This window comes from Procambarus clarkii, chromosome 28 (assembly GCF_040958095.1).
Source record: "Procambarus clarkii isolate CNS0578487 chromosome 28, FALCON_Pclarkii_2.0, whole genome shotgun sequence".
In the NCBI taxonomy this organism is placed as follows: Eukaryota; Metazoa; Arthropoda; class Malacostraca; order Decapoda; family Cambaridae; genus Procambarus; species Procambarus clarkii.
In genome coordinates this window covers 3076888-3097001 of record NC_091177.1, presented here as the reverse complement: position 1 = coordinate 3097001, position 20114 = coordinate 3076888, and the positions used below count along the sequence as shown (strand labels likewise).

The following is a 20114-nucleotide window of genomic DNA, read 5'->3' as shown; positions in this document are numbered from 1 at the left end:
TTATACCTTCAATATAGAACAAGAGCATGGACGGATAATCTGGCCAAGATTTTAGAGAAAGTGGACTTGAAATGGACTATTAAAACCAAAGGGAAAGATAGACCATATCAACACTTTCGGCAGCCTCCTTCATCACATAAATCCAACATATAGGAAAAGAAGTCCACAATATAGGGCTGTCAATCACCCTAAATTGGATACCAAATCACATTGGCATAGATGGTAATGAAAAGGCAGACTCACTAGCAAAAACTGCCACTGCTCTACCTCTTGTACAGGTTCAAATACCTCTAAGTTTTTCAGAAATTAAGGAGCAAATCAAGAAGAAAATACTCCCAACTATCAAAAGTCGCCACAGAGCTAAAAGTAGCGGAAGGAACATCCACTGCGTTGTGGTACGAACAAGCCACTGGGTACTATTCTTTCAAGCCTGACAAAAAGATATCCAGAGACATTGCAGTAGCCATACACAGACTCAGACTTGGTTACAAGTGCTGCTCGGAGGTAATAAACCCAATAGTTAAAGAGTGTCATATCTGTAGAACTAGTGCAAGTGCAATAGTGGTGCAGAGGCACCACTATTGCACTACTTACTGGTATGTGAAGCAATTGAAGCCCTGCACATCAAACTCAACATTAATCCAACGACAGTAGCTGCATTAGATGGAAATTCCACAGCGACTACAATGATTAGAAAAGCCGTTGAAGAATGGGACTCACTAATGGACAGTCTGCACCTACATCCGCCTCCATGATAATATTTAAAGCAAGACTAAAACCAGTGCACTAAAACAGAAGCAAAAAAGAAACAGGGAAAAAGGAGGCAACCCCACCTTTTAAAACTTTGACTCAAATATCACAGTAACAAAGTTATCTCGAATAACAGAACTCAATTACGGGCTCACCATAACCTGTGCTCCATGGACATTTCGTTCCGAGTAGCTAAATCTAAAACACAAAAATCACATATAAATACATACTGTACTCACCTAATATCATTAGGTGAGTTATCATAATACTGTACATACATATACAGGCTTTATGTCGCATCGCCAAGTGCACAACTGGCTTAGCTAAATGAATTTTGGGGTTCAGTTCCTTAGACCATTGTGTCTTTGTAACCTGGTTTATTACTACCCAAATTTAATCAAATTTGCTGCCTTCTTATAAACTAGATCTCCAGAACTAGATTTTTACAAACTAGATCTACTACACCCCATGGTGCGTAAGTGAACAAAAGCTCCAGCACGAGTTTGTTAAGAGACAAGTTCAACAAGACTAGCTGCCCATACTAGGCTAGTTATCCCTCTCTCACCCATCTCCATTCTTGAAATTTACATTCTCAATAATGCTGCATCGCAGCCCACTCCACTCATCCACAACCTTATTACCAAACTAGTAGCGAGTGTGGAAGTGAGAGAGGGAGAGAGAGGGATAGATATATATTGGGAGTTTGTAATAGAGAGGAAGCAAAGAGAAGGAAGTAAAGGGTATGAGAGGGGGAAAGTGTGGGGAGGGGGGTGAAGGGATGCTAGGAGAAAGGGGAAAAAGGGAAGAGAAAGGCAAAGTTGAGAGAGAGAAGGGGAAATGAGAAAAAATGTGAAGGGGGGAGAAAGGTGGAGAAAAGAAAAATTGGGGGAAAAAAAAAAGGCTCATCACGATACCATACTGTATATCGTTTTAAATCAATTCCACCATCAATGAAGAGGAAACAGCATCTCTTTAGCTTCTTGCAGTAAAGATATAATTACAAGCAGATTCAATTCAGAGGAAAGTTGAATTTATCCAACATACATATGCAGAGACAATTTAAATCAAGCCATCACATCACTTTCTGCACAATCCAAGAGAATGAGGTGGCAAAAAATACTGACTACATAATTACTTAATCCACATCAAATTTATCTAAACTGCTAATTTAATTTATAAATGAGATTTGTCATTTATTAGACTATTATATGGGATACTGATACAGCTAAATTGAAATTTATATATTGCTTAACTTTTTATTACATGTACATTACTAGTCATCAAATTATACAGCAGCATTCATACAAAATTTAATTTGATATTTTGCAACATATAGGGATATGCAAAAAATATATATGGTCATTAAACATTTATAAATTTTTAAATACATAGTTAAATTTATAGTAAAACTAAAACAATAAGAACCACAATTACAGTATAATGTTAGGCTTACACCAAGGTCCTCTCCCCACAGGGTCAAATTATTGACCCCACCCAGTATGCAACCCCACAAGAAGCTAACTCCTCGGTACCTGGAGTTTACTGCTGGGTGGACAGGGGCACAAGGTGAAAGGAAACATACCAAACCATTTCTGTGCCACCCGGGATTCAAACCCAGAATTCTTGATCGAGAACAAACTCGACTGTACTACCAGGACCCTCATATATTGTGTTCTTTATAGACGTCATTACTAAGAAATAATGTCATTAATAATGAAATGGAAGTTTATCAAGGTACCCTTGAACTATGTGATTTGTCAAATGTTACAAATATTTTATTTTATTTTATTTATTTATATTCATCCATATTTATTTTATATTCATCCACAAGGCAGAAAAAGTATGTATAAAACTGAGCAGTGGCAAGGAACATCAATCAAGGAAACCAGCCGAGTAATTTAAAAACAAAAATCAATTGGTACTGTGTATTTTAGTCATGATCCCAGAAAAACTTAAATTCTACAAGTCAAAACCTAAAAATACATGGGTCCTCAAACTTATCCAACTATCACATTCAAGTTACAGCTCTCTTTTCCTTACATGCGTGGTTGTAGGGGTGCACGACTTTTGCGTACTTTATCATCACCTTGCAAGAGCCACCTTTGCTCTTAAGCTTCTGCACACATCTACACAAATAAAAGTGCTATAAAAATCTTTTATTTTGAAATTGGGCAACTTTTTATACTTTAACATAGTCAGAAAGAACAAATGTTGATTACTGGGATCGAAAAATCATGCTTACTGCAAGTGTGATACAGGTGGAAAACTCATTTAAAGTGTGACCTAATTAACATATATTTCATTACTATAACTTATTAATATTGAGCAAGTCAATGAAATTGGCAAGCTACTTTGAAGCAAGTGTTGGACACTGATAATTTAGGAATGTATGACCAATGAAACTTTTGTCAAATTGCACTAAACTTAATAACACAATTTGTTCTATGAGTAGTTCTGTAAATAACAGTTACTAACTACTAAAAAAAAAAATTAATTTCAACAAATCCTTCAAGACTATGAGCATATTTTAATATGAAATAAAAATGAATTACATTTTAAATACTAATGCCTAAAAGACCATTCTTAGTAAATTCTAAATCTATCAACACATTGAAGCTCATTCATCATCATAAAGTACAGAGAATAATTACAAATATTATTTATGTTCAAATAAATAGCATTGTAAAAAATCACATCGCATATGCAAGACATTAGGTAATGATAATGGGTGGCTGGGCTAGCTACATCCAAAATGAAGGAATATTTACATTTATTTTCACTATAAATCTACCTATTTTATTTTTAATGAAAAATAAACAAAATTATACAGGCAATAGTTTACGTGAGGAACAAGTAATACTGTAAGTACCAATGCCAGAAGCAGAGCAGTAACAACGCTAGTCTTGGAGAATACCAATTTTGTCATTTTAAATTCTTGGGAATGGGAAAGGGGTGTGAATGCTGTTAACTGTATAAATCAACACACACATCACAATATAATCGTGTTAGGGGGGAAAAAATCTTCTTTGAGAGAGAGTAGTAACAAATTTTTAGGTCTGTTCAAAAATTGTTAGCTCATCCTAATCTTGCAATCGATGACTGCAAAGATTTTGTCAGAAAATTCACTTATTTACTAATGTTCTCCCTAAAGGTGTGTGAACACGTTGTCAGGAGCTAATATTTTTGACCCTTGAACTACAGAACATGTAATATTATAAAGTATTTACTTATGGAAATGTATAATCTGCAGGTATAGTAATACAGTAAGATGGTTCACCGTGTGGTGTGCACTATACAGCAGTTAGGATATGAAGCATTATCTTCAATAGATGGCTCAAGCTCAAATGAGCTACTTAAATGTTTTCAAGTTTCTTTGGTATAAATACAGAGCTAATGGATAACTTTCAAAAGCAAAAAAAAAACATGTAAACCAGTTATTGTTTCATTAGAAAATATTAGAGCATTTTCAAATACCAGAGAATATATTTTCTTTACATACACTGCATGTAATAATTCCTATCTAATAATGAGTAACATTATCCAGTACACACAATTCGATGCGTGCCTACAGTTGTGGAAAAAATCAGCTTCGGAGCATGAATTCACAAGCACTGCATACCGAACTATAGAAAGGATAATTATTATTTTTCCCCCATTTCAACTAATCTATTCAAATTAATTTGCATTTTATGCAACAAAGTTGAGGTACAGTTTAAATTAATGCCATAATCTAGGGGTTAATTGTTTTAAGATTTGTAATTATTAACCATCTTAAAATAAAAGCATTTTTAAAATAATTTTTAATTTTTTTTAAACGAGTATTTAATTTTAAAACAAGTACAATTCAAATATGGAACACGATACATCTCATATCACCAGCATTCTCACTTCACTTGCAAGTCTATCTCATATATAACATGCTTTAACTTTGCAATTGCTACTTCGATGTCAGTAAAGGTTGCATCATGATGAGTAACAAAGCGAACCGAGTCTGCTGACCATGGCAGTACTTTTACTATCACCTCTTCACCCACCACTTTGTTCTCGTCTTCTCCAACCTATAAAAGAAAATGGGATGAATACATTTTACACTAGTTCAAGAATAAAGATGCATAATATTTGGAGCAATATATGACACTTCTGTTATGTTTAAATGATTTAACTATTAAGCTTAAGTTTACAATAATTATTAAAAATGAAGGCTAGTACAGGTATAGGGTAAACTAACTAATGTGATTTTAATACTTAAAACTAAAATTATTTAATTTTTATACTAAATTGTTTTAAGACACTGAGAATAAATTTATTCCTACCATTGATAGCCTGCTACAGAATTGTTCAGGAGTTATAGCGCCAGGATACAGATGCACGATGGCTATATTAGTATGTACGTCAGCTACTTGGCATGTTACGTTCTTGCTTCCAGTTTCGGAAATTGCTGAAATTAACACTTCATAAGACAAGGGTGAAGAGCTTCAAAGCTTAAATGTTTAATCCAATTACTGTGTAAGCAAATCTTATTGGATTAGACTTAGCATTAAATACAAGCATACATAGGGATATAGTACAGTACCTGAAACTATGTTGTATACAGGAATTACAACATGTCACTAGGCCAGAGTCAATAGAAGTCAATACTGTATAACTCATAATATCCAATGAAATATTTTATTGAAATGAAACAATACAATAGCTGTTCATGGATTGAGAGAACTGTACAGTATTTGTATCCTGGACAGTACACAATATAGCACACATCTTCACTCAATCTTTAAGAGGTCATTTCAGCTGAAACAAGCTTGTGTTATCAAAAGAAATTATTTTCCAACAGACAGTTGATATTTAAATTTGTCATCAATCAGATCAGGTGGATTTTATGTACTAAACAACACATCTTCATCTGGATCAGTATATGGTTCAATCACATTAGGAAGACCAAAACAGGCATCCCTGGGCCATCACATCTCACACAATAAATAGGCTAATATACAGCAACACTTTCTTCATAACACACAAGTTAAGCTGTATTAGTTCACATATTCCATTACGGCATCAAGGACTAACGTTCACTATGAATTTTGTGATGATCTGATCATATGTTCATCCCTTGAAGAATACAGATACAAGGGGTATATAGAATAATTTTTTCCTATTAAAATTTACCTTGAGCAAGGAGCTTGGCATGCTTGTGATCATCTGCCAAGCGGTCAACCATATTTTCCAGAGCATATAATGCTGCTGCAGCCAACATGCCAGCTTGCCTCATGCCACCACCCAATACTTTGCGAAGGCGCAAAGCTCTGAAAAGATTTGAACAATTACTGATAGCAATGAAATACCCGTTGCAGTGGTCAAATACAAATTTCACACCAAAGTGAGAGAAATATAAATGGTGACGAACAAAACCTACATGATTGAGTTATTGCCTGGAATGAGCAGCTTTGTGCATGCGTTGGGCAAGCCTTGCAATGATGCCATAACTAAGCACTGCACCGATTCGCTAACACAAGGAACTTCAAATTATTATTAGAATTCTGAGAACACATGTTAATTGTCAGGCATGCTAAAAAAAAAAACTGCTTCGATGCAGAAAGTGAGCTGTTGTGTTGGTGTACTGCACAACTCGCTCAGTTTTTTGCTATGCATTCCCCTTCAGATTTTGTTGTACATACTCCAACATTTTTTTCTTTTGCAACTCCTCATGAGAATGTTGCATTTTACCAGATTTACCTTTGTGTCACACTCTTCCACCATGGTTCCTCTCAATGATCTAACACCTTAAAGCAAAAGACAAGAAATTTCCTAAAAGTACAGTAGTCAAAGGTCAATATAATAAAGAAGGACAGTATTAAATTCTGATGAAGTTGGAGGCAAGGGAGTCTATTCTGCACTGAGCCATGCTTATGTGAATGAATCTAGCATAAGACCATTAGGAAGAAGAGAGAAAATTAAAGCAATTCTGACGACCTCTACGTTACAAAATAATGAACACAATGTCAATATTGAGAAATACCTTAATTTAAATAATGGAGAAGGCCAGAATACGAGCCATACCCAGTTTACATGGGTTTCACCTATGCAAAAGCTCAAAGATTACCAAACACTAAGCAAGAAGTAGGTGCCCCATAAACTACCAAATAATTTCAAGACAATAAATTGCAGTTTGATAAGTTCAGGAAACTCTAACCTCTTCATTTTACGATAACTGGTGTGACTGTTAATGCTGACAAACTGCTGTCAAGTTCGTTGACAAGCTGGAAGTATTCATTGAACAGTTGGATACCTGCCAGAGCAAGTGATTAAAACTGATGAAACATATTTTGAACTCGTGTGCCTAACATGACATGTTAAAACTTAAAATAAACCTGTTCAAGGCAGCAAAAGGTAAGTTAAATCTGCACCTTTAGGCAATGTTAATGATAATTTAATGTGTAAACCACAGCTAGTTTAACACACAATCCCCCCCAAGCCTTAAAGGTTTGAGCCTTTATTATGATCAAGGCCCAAGATTAGCTCCTAGGAAAGAAATAGACAGATGAGTGCTGTAGTATTTTACAAGTTTATTAAAATTTTTGGCAATTAGGAGAATGCTCTTACTAGCCAATTTTAAATATTAACACTAAAGTATTATTGTACATAACAATTCCCATTATTACCTACTAGTTACCATTTGATGGATGACCCTAATCATGATAACCTGCCATTTTGTTAACTTTCCCAAGCAAATTCAGTAAAACTCTAAAGTCTTTCCTTTAATTATTTTTGTAAATTACTGTACATATATATATATACACAAAGAAATTAGTGTTTAAATGTATTATTAAAGTGCTTATCTGGACGAGATATGCATGGGGAAAATTTGACCTCATGAAGATACACAGGACAAGTCTTTTCCACTATATATATAGCAAAGAATTAAGAAAACCTATCCTAGCAATTTTATTACAGTATAAAAAAGAACAAAAATAATAAATACTTCAGTGGTTTCAAACAAGTTGACTGTCCTTGACCTTCTGTTATGACTAAGACCATATGACAGTCTTCATCTTCACACATTGTACTGTATTAAGCAAACCCATCTCAGTTAATTCAAATTAATAACAAACCTGAATAATGATGACCCTCCTCATTATTAAGTAAACTCACACTGGTAATTTCAATGAATGTTAGACATAGTATGTACGAGAATAGTGGAGAAAGTTATTCCCAGGGGTGTTCACAGATTACAGTGGGTAAACCAGTTGAGTTAATAGGGGGCAGGTGCAATGGCTACAGGCTAACTGTCTTGAGGATAGAGATATATGAGGGGTTAAGAAGTAAAAGATAAGGAAGGTGACAAACATGTGGCAGTGTTTTTATTTGGTCATATGCTGGTATGTAGTGGTGTTGGTATGAGTGGTGTTATGTAGCCTGTCTCTAGAAATCTTAATTTTCTAAAGCCCAACTTTAAGTCAGGCGTCTCTCGTGATGACTTCTCTGTAAAGGCTGTTGCTAAAAGTGACCTGCCCACCCCCTATATGGTGTAATAATTGGTTCTATAAGCTGCCACCTGGGGAGCTTATGTGGCTCAATAACAAGACACTTTTATCATTATACAAGTGTGTTGAAATACTAGTCAATATACAAAAGTGGTCTCCAGATATCAAACAGGTACCAATAAAATAGAAAAAAATAGTGAAAACAATAAGTATCCTTATTAAAAATATCTAAAAATATTTACTATTTCTAAGTTTACTGACCTGTACATGAATTCTTCTGGACCAACAATGATAGAGCCAACAGGTGTTCCAAGCCCCTTACTAAAACATATGGAAGCAGTGTCACAACTTTGTAGGATACGAGCTGCACTCTCTCCACTGGCAATTACTGCATTCATCAAACGTGCTCCATCCATATGTATGGGAATGCCCAGAGATTTTGCTATACCTCCAACCTGCAGATAAAATGTACAGTGCCACTTGTTTCTGAATTATTAATTCATAAACATTGGGATCCAACAAGTGCAGTGCCCAACACTTGGTGGAGCAAATACTCTCACTCTCCCCGAGATACAGTGAATGATTATGGTGGGAACCCATCTTTGTAGCCTTCTTCTAGTGTAAGGTTAAGTGCCTCCCCACCCCATAAAAGTGGGATATGGATTTTTAAATGTATACCTTAACTAGCAATAAAAATATTCAGGTACAAAGGTCTGTCTAGGACAAAAACTGTGGATAATACAGCTATCAGTATACTTCAAGGCGTGTTTATACAAATTATCTATGTGAATTATTTCACAAAAAATTAAGTTATATGCTATTATTTGCTTAATGCAAAACAATGCTTTGGGTGAAATTTCAAGTATTATAGCTAGCAGACTAGCAGTGAAACTTCAAACCATGTAAGATATTATAAGATACTCTACAGAAAATTATAAAATATGGCATCTTACATTAAAAAAGGGCTCCACTTTTGAAACTTCATTTTACAACTAGAGGGAATAAGAGAATGACCAATGGAGAAAATCAGTGTTCATGTGAATGATTGTTACAAATACCTTTAACAAAAGGAGGTCAATGACACCATTCAATGATAAAACATTTACAACCTGATAATCACAAGTGGTGCTAAAGCAGACAGAATTATGAGCAAAAATGTAAAAAAAAAAAAAAAAAATTATGTGGTGGAAAAGTGGATAAGCAGAAAGAGAAAGAGTACACATGATTTTGGCATGTAGACTGAATAAGAGCATTAGAGCATAATAAAGCATTGGAAAGATGAAAAGATGAGTAGGCATCTTCTATGTCTTCATGAATATAACATGAAAGCTGTTTCACTAACACAGGAAGATATTTTAAAAAGATTTTCATAAAATGAATTGAAGTCAAATATTTTAGGGAAGAGACAGCAAATGCAGTATTGTACTTTTAACAGAATGTATGTAGCTTTCTGCAAGCTCCAGAGTTATAAATTCAAGAAAGTGTCCACATAAAACCCTCTAATTTTTTTTTTTTTTTACTGCAGGCGGAAGCTGGAAACACAGTGTCAAAGACAAGCAAAGATGTATTGCCCACACATACAATGTGTAGATGTTACGCAGGAAACTGGATGGTAAACTGGATGCAGAGGTTTTGGAGGATATCTACATTCACATCTTAAAAGACCATGTAAAACAGCACAAAAATGAGAGAGATACGTGCACCAGTCACAGTCATGGAGATAGAGCCCAGAGCCATCTCTCTCCATTCAACCTGTCCTCTTAAAAAGAATATCACATTTCGATCGTATGCATTACACAAGGCCAAAAATTCTCATACTTGAAAATTAATGCACCTCGCAAAAGTGACATACTGTCCCGTTTTCTGTTTTGGGTTCTCTGTTAGGTTAGGAAAGAACACGTTAATTTAACTACTTTCTTGACATTGGGAAACAGTAGGAGGATGGGCTGCTCCAATAGCAATATTAGGCAAACAATTACAAAGGTACACTAAACTTAGATTTACCTCATCAATCCAATGACTGGGCACAACCTTCCCACCACATACATTTTGTGTATCTTCAATGCAAACAAGGGAAGTTCTTGGGCAGTGGACATCTTCAACTCGTGATCTTAGTTGTATCTCATTAACATCAAATGTTCCATCTGGTAGAGTTGGAATAATGTGAGGCTGTATGCCACCAAGCTGCTGAGCAGAGGACACACAATCATCGCTGTAATTAGAGGCTTATAGCAAATCAAATTCAGTTAAAATTATATACTGTACTGTATTTTACAGTAACATACAATATTTCCTTACATATAAAGTACTAAATATGGTTTTAGTTTTCTGAATTGTTTATGAAAAGTGGATAGGTCAGAGGTTAGGTATGCTGAAAGTGAAGTGAATGAGATTAACATATAAAATGTGTATGTCAGCCTTGCATACCATCACACACATGCAGCATGCGACAAGTCTCAGATTTAAGGTTCGGCAATCCCTATCAAGTTTCTTACCCCTCTTTCTAAAAGTATAGAAAATATATTCCTTATTAAATATGTATCAAAGAAGCTACTCTTAAAAGCACTTGCTTTTAAGGGAAGCCTAGTTATATTATACTGTTGCCCCCCCCCCCTGTCCTCTTCCCATAACATGCATCACAATAGCTATGTAGTCAAAACTACTCAAATCTGAGAGATCAGAAATTCTGTTATAGTACTATATATGAAAGATTTGATTATGACCATAGTATTTTGTCCTACATAAACACTACATCAACATGGCAAACTGACCTGAGACATACCAGCCTGTTCATAGAGGAAAATGTGTGCTTTGTCACCCAGCAAGACTTCACAGCCCCGATGCTCACAGTGACCCAATACTGAAAAATTTGGATAATAGAAAATTAAATATTTTCATTTGTGACTTTGTTCTTTGGGCATTCAAACTAGTAGTGATATTTCCATAAAACTCTACTGTAATCACTTTAAAAATATGGTGATTACAGTGATTACAGAAAATACAGTGCAAATTCAGTTCTAACGAATCGATTTGTGATAATACCCTTCTGCTGCAACATTCTTCTGCTAATGTATAGTACAGTACAGTACTGTACTTCCATTATAACAAAGTATTGATCATACTACTGGAAAGAACCACCAGGAGATAACAGTTGAACTTCCTCTCTTCTCAAGTCAATTATGATAAATGTAATTCTATGTGGAAAGAAAAGAACAGGATTCAGTGCTAAACGTGGTCAATTAGTTTCACTACCTTGCATACGATAAAGGTCTTTGTATGATAAAAAATTAACATGATTAGTCAGGGAATGAAATTTACTAATTTAATAAAAGTCCTGAATAGACACAGGATAGCAATAGTTAGAGCTAGAGGGCTGCAAGAGGGAGTGGTGGTTCCAACTTGTATATGATTGCACAATATGAAAATGAGAGTAAAAGTCAGAAAATCCAAGAAGCATTGTATTAGGTGAAAAAGAGAGCAAGGTATATAAATGGTATGGGGGACATAAGCACACAAGTCGATAAACAGCAAGATTGTAGAGCTTGTATGAGGGTTGACTGGAGGAGAGAATATACAGTACTGTATTCAGGTAGATTTGAGAGTGGTAAGGCTGGCTGACTAGATGGCCAGACATGGTGAGAATCATTATAAACATGGTCTTATAAAGAGGTAGGTGCAGCTGTGGATAACTTCTGAAGTGGGGTGGTGTGTGTTTGTGTATCAGATGTTATACTGTATATTTTGGCTCAAAGTAAAATGAATATTTTAAATACTCATGATCTTTTACTATATTACATGTATTTCCCTTTGTTTTCTCCAGGTTGCTTTTTCCCCCATCTCATGAAAGTTGGAACTAGATAATAATACTGTATATGTATTGGTGTTCTTTTGTTCTTTATGCCTTGTCTGTATAATTGTGTAAGCAGTAGATAATATCAATGTACTGTTAATATTGCATTCCTTTACTTAACGTTGACCAAACCACACATATCAGAAGAGGAAGAAACAACGATGTCTTGGTCCATCCTGGACCATTATCATGCGAGATACATGACTTGATAATGATCCAGGACAGACTGAAACATCATCGTTCCTTTATCTTCCAGTGTGTGGTTTGGTCATCATATCTGCAGGCATATTGTGACGCATTGTCATCTTAATGTCATCTCGCTCGAATTTTATCTAGTGTTAAAGTTCAATAAATATAGGCAAAGGATACAAAATCTTTCCATGGCCACACTTTGCATTAAACCACTGACCCGGTGCCATCACCTCATGCCATTATTTAAACTATAAATTTAAATTTAAATACATAAAAAGTTCTTGAACCACTTAGTGAGCTAAACTGTACTACAACCCATTTACATGAGGATTAGATTGTAATGTCAGCCTCCCACCTCTTCTCAGACTGAGTGGCAGTATTCGGTTGGAAATGAATATCTCTAGAGTGCAAGCAATGGTTTGTTGTAAGGTCTACTGCATAACTAGAAAAATTCCAAAATAAGAAGATTCAAATCAGAAGAGCAAATCTTGTTGCCCAACAGCACCATAGGGCTCATTCCTAGATGAGTGTATACTCTTAATCTGCCTCCTATCCTTTAGCCAGAATTGGAACTTTACAAACTGCACTAAAGTCCCCTCCAGGATATCTGAGCATACAACCTCTCATATTACAGAAAGTAGAATTTAATTCTTAGACAACGGTTTATATCATATGACAAATAGGATTCTCTTAAGCTAAAGCTCAACTATATCACTAAAGCTGAACAAACACTTATTTGAAACCATTTTTTTCCAAATACAGCACTGTACTTACATACAATATTAAGAAGTGTGCACAGTGGCATATGAAAGCCAGGAGAATCATGCATTCCAAGGGGTTACAGAGGGAGTACAGCTTTTTCAATACAGTATTTCTCTCTCATTCTTTAAACAAACCTTAAAACTTGTCTTAACAGTTTTACACTTGGTTTAACTTTAATATATAACAACTGCTATACGACTTTTATATTAAGTATTCTGTTTACTAGAAATAAGGTTTATAGAAGTTACCAGAGATTAGGTTCCCCATGGTGCCTGATGGTACAAATAGAGCTGCATCCTTCCCAGTATACTCTGCCATACGTTTCTCCAGCTCTGTAAGAATAAAATAAGCTTATTGAAGAGAGTAATCAGATATACCATGAATGAAATTGGTAGACAAATAATTTCTTCTGCTAGATTTATACAGCAGTCAGTTCCCAATGTTTGGGTGAGGCACGGGCAACATTAAAAGTTACAAAAATCTGTGGGACAATGCTTATTGTTAATAAAACAACCAGTCAGCCACAACCAGGTCCTAGTGGTAAGCAAGCAAAATGTAGGAGAGAATGTACCCCAGGGAAGTCATCACTGCCTGACGTTATAATGGAAGAGGACTCCTTCCAAACATTACCACCACCACTCCCTTCCCCCCTCCCTCCCTCCTCACCATCTTACATACGCCAACAAAAGTCCTCAATAAAGGTAAGATATAACTTGTACACACTGAAGTACAAAATATTTGTAGTATTATGTATGAAATGTATTTTGAAGTTAATATTTTTGGGAGTGTGGAATGGATTAATTTACATTATTTCTTATGAGAAAATTTGTTTTATATTAAATTATTATAAGTTAAATTCCTTATGGAAACATATATAAATTATTTAATATATAAATTATTTCTTACGGGAAATTTTTTCTAAATTAACAATTTTGCTTGTATAAGAAGAATTTTGTTTCCCTTTACATTATTAAAGCTACATAACATGCTCTTTTTGGTTGCAAAGAATCATAATAAAAAATTATTTGCTTTCACTGCTACTAATGCCATCGCTCATGAGGATCAGTCACTGCCTATTATCAGTTCTACATCTAGAAAAATAACACAAACATGTGCTCTGTACTTGCAGCACAAGGAAAGCATTACAGTACATATACTGAATTGTGTATTGCACTAAATTATTTACCCTTTAAAAAAATATCTTGGTCTTGAAATTCAATGTGTACCTTCCAAAGATTCTTAAAAAAATATTCTGTTAGAACTTCTACAGTTTCTAAGAACACTTTCCCATGTAAAACCATAAGTCAACTGTTCTGCAATCTTTTTTATATATAGGTAACAGACAGGAAAGACACGGACTATAAGAACAACAGTAATCATACCTGATACTGTTGGATCTTCCCGATAGACATCGTCCCCAAGTAAAGCATCCATCATTGCCTGCTTCATGCCTGATGTGGGCTTTGTTATTGTATCCGAGCGTAAATCGATAACACGTCCCTGCAAGCAATGTTCAGTACTGTACAGCATTGTTTTTTAGCAATTCTCAATAAGATTCATTTGTTATAAGTACAATACAATATTTGATTGAAACTTATGACATTCATTCAGAAATTAACCCAATAAAAATCAGGCTTAGAAAAAATGTGACAGCTCCTTTCTGAGCAAAACATTAGTTTGCTCTTAAGGTGCAAAAATCAGTGAAGTTCACACTGGCTAGAATCATGACTGTCAGTTCATAGTGACACTACATCAGCACAACAGGAATCTCTTTAAATGTCCCTGTCTGGTCATATGAGTGCTAGGGAGGCACTCTAGTTTCATTCCATCCTTGACCCTTATGTCTTGACACGTGTAAAGACTTGATGAGGATCCAAAACAGACCAATATGTCATCACTTTAATTACAAGTGTGAGTTGGGTTATTTATTATTTATTTTAAGCCATATTATTGTGACTTATTCTCTGCAAGTAAATTAGTTATTCCATCATTGATTGAATATTATCCAGTCAGTGACAGTAAAAAGATCCCTGCTGTTCTACAGCTGAGTGTTGATGTCCCTAACTGAGCAAAGGCCTCTCATTGGGCCAAGAAATTCTTGTCTTCGGGAGCAACACAGTCACATAACTCGGAAAGATGCATGTATAATTAATGTCCCTCACATCTATCCATATATATATACACCTGTTATAAACAATAATGACATGGATGACAACAGGTATGTTTAAAAAAAAAAAAAAAAAAAAAAGGGGATGGATGGTGAGAAGTGTATATACTGTAATTTATATTTCTGAAGGCTAAAATTCAGAAATTACAAAATGTTGACATTACTTAGATACTTTAAGAACAAGGCTAAAATGGAAGGTTTTATGTTTACTGCATGCATTGATGATTGAAAAGAAAATTATATAAAATATTGTAAATTCAGAGTTATATAAACACTACATGTAAATTGTATACGATACCTTAAACTCGGCTGATATCAGTGGTGGAGGGTGATAGGACCTTCTCAGCTGCTGAAAGGTCACAGTTTTCCTTAGAGCATCTTTCATCATCCTTCTCTTTAGAAAACCATAACTTACAGTTGCAATTCTGGGAAAGATGATCAATTATTCAGTATATGGTATAGTAAAAAACACAAGTTGACAATTTTCTACCAACACAATAATAAATTAAGTACTGTACAGTATAATCAATGGTCAGATTTCCTGAAGAGAATAGTAATTTCAGAAGAAAAAATTATTTAAATTCTAAGTTAACCTGACACACTAATGGCAAAAATTAAGGACACTTACAGCCACAACTTAGCATAATTATAAGATTACTACAATGTACTGTATATACAGATAAGGTCGTAAGAAAGGACAAAGAAATAAATTAGAGAAATATGTAAATGTATTACTGTAATTTACTGTATGTACCTGTAATAGGAGTACTGTAAGAAATGGAATGAATAAATGCAGTATATTAAAAACTATACAGCAATGATGGAGGATTATGTAGAGTAGTTGAAAGTTTTATTTATGATCGAGAAGACCTATTAGTGAATGGAGACAAAAGTAATATCAATGTAGAGATGCTAAAAGTATAGTAGTTATCACTTTAAACATCAAGGATGAAAAAAAAAAAGAGTGATAAAAAGAGGAATTTAAGCAAGTTGAGTCAACTCTATATTCATAGAGCATTTACCACTTTCCCTGTACAGTAATGTATAACATTTGTCTTGACCACTCCGAAGTTTAAATAATTCCCAAAAATGTAATGGAACTTAAAACCCACATATATTACAGCATCCACAACACTGTCAAAAATACACTGGTACACAATATTTTTATCATACGTGTATCACTTCCTTATAAGTCGTCAGCTGTGTCTAGGCCGCCAAACTGCCCCCATTTTCCCAGTCTACATTATATGTCAATTTTGTTGAGGTCAACCTGTGTGTCACACACAAATCTTCGAAAATATTAAGTATTTGTAAGCATTACCTAGCAGGTGTCTCCATGGTGAAGGAAGGAGTGAGAGAGCGTCCTACCTCCTGCCTCCTGACAACAACACTGGCCTCCCACCCCTGCCTAGGGACCCAGGGATGCCAGTTCCAAATTGCTAAAAGTAGCAAGCTGACGATCAAAAAGTAGCGAATTTGTAATAAGAGTAGCCCAATTTTTTATTGAGTGACTGATACGGGTTTCAAAGTAATATATTTTGATATATAGAGTACACTACACGATGTTAATTGTTTTATTCATATTATTTCTGCGCACACACACACACACACACACACACACACACACACACACACACACACACACACACACACACACACACACACACACACACACACACACACACACACACACACACACAAAAAAAAAAAAAAAAAAGAGAAACCGGCCGTTAAGTCTCATCGCACACAAGAAGATTCGTCGGCGGATTTTTATATTTATATATAAAAAAAACAGTTTTTAAATTCTTGTAAAGCCCCTATCACGCATTGCGTTTCGGGCAGGTCCTTAATCCTAATTTTTCCCCGGAATACGACCCGCCAAATCGTTTAACAACCTATTTACTGCTGGGTGAACAGTTAAGGATTGGCGCCCGGTCAATCCTTCCCGGCCAGGATACGAACCCAGGTCAAAGGGCTAACGAAGAGCCGGGTGCGTGCTTCGGGCCCCAGTGCCCATCATCTGGGTTGGAGGGCAACAGTGCATTGCTTTGCTCAGAGAGTATAATGCTGCTAACACAGCCCTGCCTTCAATATGCAAACTTTTCAGGATTATTTAATTAGCTAAGATTTACCTGAATTTACCAGAGGGTCACTATCTCTCAGTGAGGATAGGAAGCCGACGGCTTGTCAAATGTACCCTATTTGCCCTGGTGATTTTATCGAGCAATGTTTTGGCATTTACGGCTTCGGGGGGTATGCGTTTCCACAACGTTATAATTCTATGGGTGAAAACAAATATTTTCCATCCTTCAGTGTGGCTTGTTGAGCTCGAAACCGTTGCTCCTTGTTGGTCTTACATCTAGCTTTTTGAAGAAGTGTTCTGGGTCAATATCTTCCAAATTGTTCAGTAATTTAAAAGTTTTGTTGAGAGCGGAAGAGGCCCTGGTATGGAAGTCGACTTAGTTCGGGAAAGATTTTAGTCGCCCGGTGTTGAACTTTCTCCAAAGCAGATATGTTTTTCTGAAGATGAGGTCTCAATGCGTGGATATAATAATCCAAACGGAAGCACACCAGAGATTTATACAGTTGTATAAACTACCTTTTCCTTCGTCAAAATTTCGTTTGACTATTCCAAAGGATTTGGTTTGCTTTTATAACTGCAGCTTCCACTTGTTGTACAACTATCAGTGATTGGTGGATTCTGACTCCAAGATAATGTTGATGATTTGGTAATTGTGCATTGTTAAGCCCCACGTGGGTGAAAAAAATCTCCTGTTTTCTGTCCTAAGTTGTGGCTTGTTGAACCTATCCACCGCTGCCCACTGGATGGTGAGCGGTGTGCAGGACAAACATATAAATTGTGACACTAGCTCTCCACATATGTCAGTTGCTTAATTTAGAACCTGTACTTTAGGTCGATCTCGAACCCATTGCTGATGTGACGACTTATATTGAATTTTGTAACTAGCTCATCAAGATTGTAACTTCCTTAGCTAAATGAATTGTGGGGTTCAGTCCCTGAGCCCATTATGTGCCTCTGTAACCCTTTCCACTACCGCCCACAAGATGGGTATGGGGTGCATAATAAATGAACTAAACTAAACTAACTGAACTTGAAATCGTTGTTATTTATTTGTGATTGATTGATGAAGATTAAGCTACCCAAGAGGTGGCACAGGCATGAATAGCCTGTAAGTGGAAGATTTTTTTGGAGTGAATGTGATCTTTGGTCGTGAAAGGATATACTGCGTGCTGTGCTCGCATTTAAATTGTCAGTCTATGGCTGTTATCGCGGGGTGCTTGTTTGTGTTGCATCTGACCATAAATAAGCATCATTGAGTTGCTTTTAAATTAGCCCAAAAAGTAGCAAGTAGCGAAATTAAAAAAATTGGGAGCGCGGGGCTCTCAAAAGTAGCCCAATTCGCTACTTGTAGCCCAATCTGGCACGCCCCCGGGCGTCCCCTTAGATGAAGCGGATACAAGTCACATCGTACATAAGGCGATTCGCCAACATTTTTAAATCCTACCTAACTTAACGTAACCCAGCCCAACCTAATCGAAATACTATTGAACCTAAACTAATACATCCTAGCATAGCAATATTCAGTACACGTTTTAATATTATAAAAAAAACAGCTGTGTCAAATCGTCTCGTGTCCGAAACGACCATACCCCGATGACTAGGGGAAGGCATAATGTAATCCCCACCCCACCCACACAATTCCCAGGAATAAATATTAAATATTTTCCCATAGCCTGCTGTTAAGCTTATTAAGTTGCTGCTTCCAGTAGTCGCGCTCCAATTGTCTTCTCTGTGGACAGGAGCTAGAGCACAATCTTCAACAAAATAGTCGTAAATGTCCAGCAATTAATCAATGATTTTACACCAAAGTGCGCAGTTGTCACTGCAGTCGATCAGAGCCGAGAGGTCCCAGGCTCGATTCCCCTTAACTTAGCTAAATGGGGAAAGTCAGTCGTGGCCTAGGCCCGGAGACCGTGTCCAATTACTGGACGGAGGCATTAATTTGGACACGTAATAAAATAAATAAATAAATAAATAAATTTTTATTTAGGAAAAGTACATACATAGTTGATTTACAAACATAATGTTGGATTTATAGATAGAGCTAGTACATACAATGCCTAAAGTCACTAGTACGCATAGCGTTTCAGGCTACTTTTATTTTAAGTGGTTTACTCAATTCTTTTTAGACAAAATTGTAACGTGCTATTGTCTGAAGCTATACATTAATACAAAAAATACAATTATTTACATTATCTACACTAAAATAAAAATTCCATTCAGCTCATGTATATAAAAGGAAACGCTATGCGTGTTAGTGGCTTTGCAAGAATGTATAAATACCAACCTTATGTAATCTCACATACCCATTGTACCGTCTTGTAAATAAATATTATTATTAAATGTATGTTTCCCCAGCAACTAATACATACGGTGGGTACAGGGACGTCAATTAAGCGGATACAAGTCACATTGTACACAAGATGATTCGCCAGTACTCACCTAGTTGTGCGTGCTGGGGTTGAGCTTTGGCTCTTTGGTCCCGCCTCTCAACCGTCAATCAACTGGTGTATAGATTCTGTACTTGGCGTGTACAGTTCTAATCGACCCTAAGACGCTACAGTTTCGACAGAGCAGACAGCAGACTACGACGTCATCGAGCTACAATGCTCTCGCTCCCCATTGAGTTTAGACACTCATGATTCCCCATCGGGCCGCCACGCTTTCCCACATAGAGCTCCGCGACTCCGGCCTCACTCAGCTCTCTGCTCCGCTCCAAGCTCCGCCTGAATGTCTACGACAATGTCAACAACCGACTACAGTAATCTAGACTACTAAATAAATATGAAACTCACTAAACACTGTGTATCTAATCTACCCAACAACGTAGTC

The 20114-nt window shown here is 36.0% G+C and overlaps 1 protein-coding gene across 4 annotated transcripts; it reads right to left on the bottom strand.

The window, feature by feature from the left end:
• Window positions 1–1980: 1980 nt before the first annotated feature.
• LOC123755026 (uncharacterized) lies at window positions 1981–20104 on the bottom strand. Of its 4 annotated transcripts, none has more exons than XM_045737463.2 (10): window positions 19725–20104; window positions 15498–15624; window positions 14415–14532; window positions 13281–13364; window positions 11011–11088; window positions 10233–10453; window positions 8490–8683; window positions 5914–6050; window positions 5064–5188; window positions 1981–4808 (listed from the first exon to the last, which is right to left on the bottom strand). In XM_045737463.2, exons 2-10 carry the CDS (start codon window positions 15585–15587, stop codon window positions 4635–4637), a joined length of 1221 nt encoding a protein of 406 aa, XP_045593419.1. In that variant the 5' UTR covers window positions 15588–15624; window positions 19725–20104; the 3' UTR covers window positions 1981–4634. The 4 variants fall into 4 exon arrangements, with proteins under 4 accessions (XP_045593419.1, XP_045593416.1, XP_045593417.1 ...); XM_045737460.2 differs by lacking the exon at window positions 19725–20104 and adding an exon at window positions 16521–16649 and having other exon boundaries at window positions 10233–10415; window positions 11000–11088; XM_045737461.2 differs by lacking the exon at window positions 19725–20104 and adding an exon at window positions 16521–16649 and having other exon boundaries at window positions 10233–10412; window positions 11000–11088.
• Window positions 20105–20114: the final 10 nt, after the last annotated feature.